Source organism: Mya arenaria, chromosome 5, assembly GCF_026914265.1.
Source record: "Mya arenaria isolate MELC-2E11 chromosome 5, ASM2691426v1".
Lineage (NCBI taxonomy): Eukaryota > Metazoa > Mollusca > Bivalvia > Myida > Myidae > Mya > Mya arenaria.
The window spans coordinates 49199958-49207099 of record NC_069126.1 but is presented as its reverse complement, the minus strand read 5'-3'; the positions used below and the strand labels follow the sequence as shown (position 1 = coordinate 49207099).

The 7142-nt window shown below is 33.3% G+C and overlaps 1 protein-coding gene across 1 annotated transcript; it reads left to right on the top strand.

Annotated features, from left to right (window-relative positions):
- Window positions 1-264: 264 nt before the first annotated feature.
- On the top strand, window positions 265-6607 carry LOC128233544 (Schwann cell myelin protein-like). Its single transcript, XM_052947264.1, has 9 exons — window positions 265-359; window positions 580-879; window positions 1493-1777; window positions 2188-2475; window positions 2707-3015; window positions 4145-4300; window positions 4980-5025; window positions 5149-5204; window positions 6403-6607. The coding sequence occupies exons 2-9, from the start codon at window positions 813-815 to the stop codon at window positions 6507-6509; spliced, it is 1314 nt and encodes a 437-aa protein (XP_052803224.1). The 5' UTR covers window positions 265-359; window positions 580-812; the 3' UTR covers window positions 6510-6607.
- The last annotated feature ends 535 nt before the right edge of the window (window positions 6608-7142 follow it).

Here is a 7142-nt window from a genome sequence, read left to right as displayed (position 1 = left end):
AATCGAAACCCTAAAGGACATCACACTTTAAAGTCGTGTATTGCCTTTTCACACATATTTTCAATTTCTGTATACAGATCACCCAGTCAAACCTCACTTCAAATATGAAACAAATAACCTAATTATAACAACGAACAGCATTTCGGTAATAAGGAATGAAGAGATAAGCATTGCCTGTATTGCTGACGGAAATCCGCCACCAACTTACACTTGGTCAACAGGACATGCGGGGAAAATACTCACTACAGCTTTCACCAGTGATACATACGTATCATGTGAAGTTTCTAATACATTATACCCTAGTGGTTACCAAAGTAATCAAGCTTCGGAGGATTCAAGTATCAAAATAAACGTTTTATGTACGTATGGAATTATACATATTTTCAACACAATTGTGTTAAATTCTATTTTAACTTTGTTATGGATTATAAAATGCTAATAAAGGCTAATTGCAGAATAACACTATTTTCTTCACCACGAGGTTATGTTTCCGCTACTGCTGAATAAGTCTCTATAACGTTATTTGTTGTTGGGTTTTCATCATTATGGTGAGTTACTTATCCCTTGTTTTGTATTCAGATCCGCCAGATACTCCTGTTTTGTGGATTAATTCAACGTGCATAAAAAACTCCCCGATAGAACAAAATGTTATTCGAGTATTAGAACTTGATCGAGTGAGAGTGGAATGTGTTGCTGCTGGAAATCCGGAACCAACTTGCCAATGGACCAATCATTCACAATCGTGTACACTTGATATTACAAAAGCCTCTAAAGAAGACAAAGGAACTTATGTTTGCATTGCTTCCAACCTAATGAACACATCATACGGAAGTACAGATGTTGGACGAAATAATTCATCGTTTTATCTTGATATATTGTGTCAGTTTACTTTTCTGTAGTTGTTCACATTAGTATTGTGCAGAATAAATAATGATGAATAACTACTTTGGAAATAACGTCCGTTTATTTAAAATTAAGCATGGTGCATAATTACGAACCGCATGATTGCACTGATCTGGAGTATTTAATCGAGATGCAGTAAACAAAAAGAACATGTTGAGTATGGGATACTTGATTGTTAAAATGATCCAGTTTTAAATAATTGCTCCGTTTAAATTTATGCTGCACAAAAAGTGATTTAAAACAATAAAGTGCTCATAATGAAATTGACATGTCTGTCACAGAGATTGTCCGCAAAATGGGCCTCAATTTGTAAATCATAAATGTTGTATTGAAATTTACTTTAAAAAAAACAACCTTTATTTTCGGCCAATTCACTTGCATTTATGGATCATTGATAATTAAACAAAATCAAGTTTCAATTTTCGCGGGTGTTAACAGGTTCATTGATAGTCAATGAAACAGACACTTTAGATATCGTTGTGCTTTAGAAAATTCTACTGTAAATTAAAATGGTTCAATTCACTAACGAGGTTCTGCTTTCAAAGAGCATTGAAGAGTATTTGTTGATAAAATTGTAAATCATTTTCAGATCCACCAAGAATAACAAACCTTAATGCATTTGTTAAGGTCCTTGAGGGTGTTCACTTCAGTTTCACTTGTGAAGCAGAGCCGGGAAATTCAAAGGAAACATCTTATTTTTGGACAAGTCAACAACTGCCTGGAATAAATATATTTGGTCAATACCTCATTATACAGAATATTTCTCGAGCCGATGATGGCATATATACATGTTTTGCACGAAATGTAATGCAACCGTCTGGATGTATGGAAATTAACGGAAGCGATGTGAAAAATATTACTATCGATGTTCAATGTATGTATTTTAGTTTAACTTTAACTTGTAAAATATTAACCTTTGATTGAACGCTTAGATGAGATAGTATTAAGGCCTTTGCCGAATACCGTTGGACAAACAAATCCAAAAACACAGATACAATGATAATTGAGCCTCTTGTATATGTATTAATCATAGCACCTAAACACAACGCCATTTGGTGTTGCTATTATTATTATTACAATAATCACATTACTTTTACAGAATTGCTCTCGCAAATCTCCCAATGAATAAAATTCTGTTCGTAGCTGGTTACATTTTCTTTGTTGATTTTTATGCTCTTAACATCGTAAGAGCAGTGTATTACTTATACTTATATTAGTTCGCAAATACTACTGAACACAGTGATTGAAATTGATAAATATTAATAAACGTTTTTTAATTTGTAGATAAGGCTTCAATCATTACGTTTACTGCTATGAATACTACTACTACAACTACAGTTCACCATGGGGATGAAGTAAGGTTTGCATGTGAAGTAGACAGTGACCCACCTGCTGATATCAGGATATTATCAACAAATGGATCGATTTTAAAGAATATCAATGACAATTATCTGTTATCTTACACCAAGAACAGTTCATGCTTAGAGGACATTGGTCAGTTTACTTGTATATCAGCAAACAAGCATAACCGTGGGCAACCCGACAAAAGAAACGTCTCAGTAGATGTTAAATGTAAGTGCTCACTAGCATTGAATCAGAATAATTACTTTTTAGAAAGAGTAAAATATGTTTATTTAACTAAAAATAATATTTTTTCATCAAAAACTTCAAAACGACTGTATATTACGCGTAGGTCTACCAATCAGAAAATGTTCAGTTTTTCGTTCTGACCATGTCGGCCTGATAACGACTTGTCGTCTGTTTTAATTCTTCTGAACTGTTTCATTGACATTATATTTACAGGTTCACCTTTATATCGACCGAATTACTTTCAAAATTCAACTTTCAAAACTAGACCGGGAACAAAGATAAAACTTCATTTCAGTGTATTTTCGAACCCTCCACCAACCCAGTTTATATGGACAAATATTTCAAACAGTATGCAACTTCCGAATGACACAACATCTGACAGAGTTATTATCAACACTTCAGATGACATGTCATCTTCTCTCATTATAACAAGCGCGGAACCCTGGGACTCCGGCAATTACTCTGTAAGGGTTGAAAACGAAATTGGCAGCATGGTCGAAACGTTTCACATTATTGTAGACAGTAAGTGACATGTATGTATTTTTGCATTTCTGGTTGCATAATTTCATCGACATGAGCAAAATATACAAAAATATATGAGCGTATTATATTATAAATCTGAAAATACCGTTACTCAAAACCTTACTTTACTTGTGAATATCACTTCAACTGTACGTCGAAATATGCTAACAGAAGGTTTTAAAACAACTTATGCGTAATCATATTATAATCATGTTTCTTACAGTCAAATCAAATACACACATTTCCATTAAGCGTATTGTGAGAATAAAGCTAGCATGAACACAATACTTCTAAATCAGTCAAATAATATCAATTCACTTCAAGGACCAACTCCCTGTATTTAGCATTCAAGTAACAAGATATCAAAGCAAGTTTTTCAATGTGTTATTTGCAATGCAGAAAATGTAATCTACTGTGAGTATAACTACCTACATGTCGGATACTCCGATAAAATGTACGGAGAATGTGTAAGGGTATGCCACTTTGTTCTTAACAAAGCATGCTTGAACTTAGGCGAAATATGGCATATGATTAAGAAGAAATATGGCTGAAAATATACTTCCGCGAAAGAGGCAACTTTTCTTTCATAGGGTGTTTCTAGAGACGGATATAGTACACATTGTTATGTTAACTTACAGGATAGGAATTTATTTAGACGGACACAATATCGTACAACTTTTAAAACAAAAAAGGTCATATAAAGGATAACAACATACTATACTTGGTAAAAATGTAAATGATTCTATTAATACTTATAAATGTACATCTTTGTGAATAACAATGATCCACGTTTTAAAGAAACAACAACATTCATTATCATTTTAATTAGCTCGTTTTATTTTTCATCTTCCAAAAGCCTTAGCGTTGTTGGCATCGCCACCGACTTGCTGGTCATATTTCAAACAGTTCATGTTGCACATAGAGTAGTATAGACATTATTATCATGCTTAACATGACCCCTGGAAGAAATGCCATATAGTCGTATGAAAACGATCTTCATACAATCCTTTTAAAACTACAAAGTATACGAGTTTTATCGTTATATATTGCATCAAAACTTTAAATCTACACCGGAATGTTTGCAAACGATGACTGTTCTTAATTGTTCACCATTTAAAAATGTGTCTAGGTAACCCTGAGCCTGACGGTGAAACCTATACGTCACCCACTTCTGACAATGGTACTGGATCAGTGGTAGGAGGTATAGTCGGGGCTGTGAGCTTTGTGGTAGCTGTAGCAATTCTCATTGCTATTTTCTTCTATAAAAAACGGCAATGTCATCACGGTGAGTATACTACAAGACAAAGACTTGGATTTAATGTTGACTATCATTAGCTAGAATTTCTCTCTATGTTCAAAATCAGGGCCTGGCACCGTTCATGGGTTTCGACAAATTGTTCCAATTTTAAATATCTACGTACAAATAATGCTTCAACATAAAGTAGAGAAAGCTAGATATACATCGTGTATCAGATATAGCATCTCACGTACGTACAACTTATCATTTACTCATTATTGTGTCATTAAGATGTATATATTATACAAATTTAAGTACACTGAAGTCTTTCCAAAACAAGTTTTGAAATACGAAAAATTATCCAGTTGAGTAAGCTCCTTGTAGATTGCTAAGTCAAATATATTGATCACACTATCTTGTACACGCTACCCGAAGATTCATTGCATAGACATTATTTAACTATTGTGCAATGTTTCCGATTATTTGTCGCCTTGTCTTGTTTTCAATGCCATTTTAAAATTGTCAAGTCTAGAACAAGAATCGTTGTTCGAGATGTACAACGCGGTGTCTAACAATCATAAGTACATGGAGGGATCTAAATAAACGTTTCTGGACAATCTTGATATGTACTAAAAGACGAATGACTATACTTAGTTACTTTAATAAAATACATAATATTAAAGTGATTCTTCTGATTATTTTGCAATTGTCGGGTTCTGAATTCCAGACGGTGACCGACGAAGAGATGGAAGTGCCTTGAAAGATGATACCCGGTATATCTTAACGTTTTAAACTTTGTAATGATCGCAGTAGTGCATTACAATGATCTGCAATACTATAGTATACACTCTAACATGGATTACTCCAATACTCAACGGATATATTGTTTATTTCAGATACGAAGATCTTACAATGGCTTACACAAGAACGCCTACCGATTATTCTGACCTTGGTATTTATGAATGTCTTTCCTTCCTGGTATTATGATTCCATATCAGGGTGTTGCCATGATTGGAAAGAAAAAATGTTATCGTTACTTTTATATGTACATGTAGTCAACGTTAACAAAACAAAGAAAAGCTCAATATACAGTTATTTACACATTTTTATTGTTTCACTTGAATGTCTTAGCGTCATGGAATAGTTAAAATGTAACACTCAAAATAGGACTTTATTTTTACATATGATAAAGTAGACAGGTTCGGATTTAAACCTTTGCAAAAAAGCAGCAAATACCGAGTGAAAATGGCAAATCAGGAATGGATTCGTACAAATCAAGAAGATCACCTGATATAAAGAGATTAAACAAAAATTAATTCATTGCAATTTCTTTCATTTTTGTCAACTATCTGAGTCCTAGTCACAAGTCTTAGACCTTTGTTACAAAGTTTATGATGTCTTTTTTATGCATGGTCTGTCTTTTTTGTACAAGGTTTTGACTTCAGATGTTTTTGTATTTAGTGCACATTAAAAGTGGAAAAACTGGCGCATTTGTATATGGTTACACATATTTGTACATGTAATTTCGGAGAAAGTCAACACTTCATTTAGTATAAAAAAGGTATTTTATGCTCATTCGAAATCATTAAACATGTTTAATATCACTAAACCCGAGGATGTGTTATACAATTTCTTGCAACAAAACTACTATATTAACTATTTAAGAATATATGAATGCTTCAAGAATATATAAAACACTATGATATGTCTAGATAAATCGACGAATCATTCAATACTAACTTACCAGTATAGTTATGTTTAAGCCTGCGATTGTGATCATTTGAACGCACACAATGCACCAATGTGTCTCGGTTTCATTATGACTGATCACTGATGTCAATAACAAACGTAAATTGCGACTGATATCCCTTCGTAGCAGACTGAAGCGATTTCCATCATACTAAACGGTTTCGATTGATATAACTGCTTTGTGATTAGTCTATACGCCATTGAGAACTTCATTTTGCTGTGTATATGGTTAATACGCTATGACTGCTGTCTCTGTAGTGTTCTTGGAAATGTTGAATATTGAAACTGTATTACACCAAACAAATTAAGCAATTAACTTTCCAAACTTTTGAATATCATGTAGTATTCAATTGAGTATCATCTTCAATGAAGCGTTACTAATTAGTGATGTATATTTTCAGACTTCCGATGTAGAACCGGAATTACTACAATGCAAACTAAAACTAAGGAGAGCGATGTATACGAAAACTTAAAACTGACACCAACCAAAAGTAGTGCGTTGACATAAACGTTAGAATTGGACAAGTACATCTCTGTCGTTTTGATTTTTGATGCTGTGTGCCACTTATATTGTGAATGGTTGGATCTTGGTTAGATTGCTATCCAAACTGCCTGTGTTTTGAAAAGTGAATATTCAATTCAATTTGGAATTGGTTCCCTTTATAATTACGTCCTCATAATAAATGTAATATTTATTCTTATAAACATCAGTTATTTAGAAGTATATGGTATTTTCAAACAAATACGCTGCGTTATAGTTGTGGTTGTATCATCGTTGATATAAATTTTAGCGAGATAGCTTAGAGTTTAGATCTATTTATAAAGGAGTATCGGAATACGTTGAATATTCAACTTTGAAATAGAGGTCGGGTTATTCTACTGACCCTCGAGAAGCCTACTTTGAAATGAATTATGAACACAAAACAACTCAATTCAAGTGTCTCTACACTGGCCCAAGATATGCTACAACACGTAAGAATACAAAATTTAAATGTTTCATATCATAACATCTTACCTGTAAGGAAGATGTGCCTAGAGGTTTTCTCGGACCCATATCTCCGGGTATTTTCAACAATTAATCTTATCGCAAACTACAATCTCAAACTTTACCTTATTAGTTAAATAATCTGGTAGAAAAAAA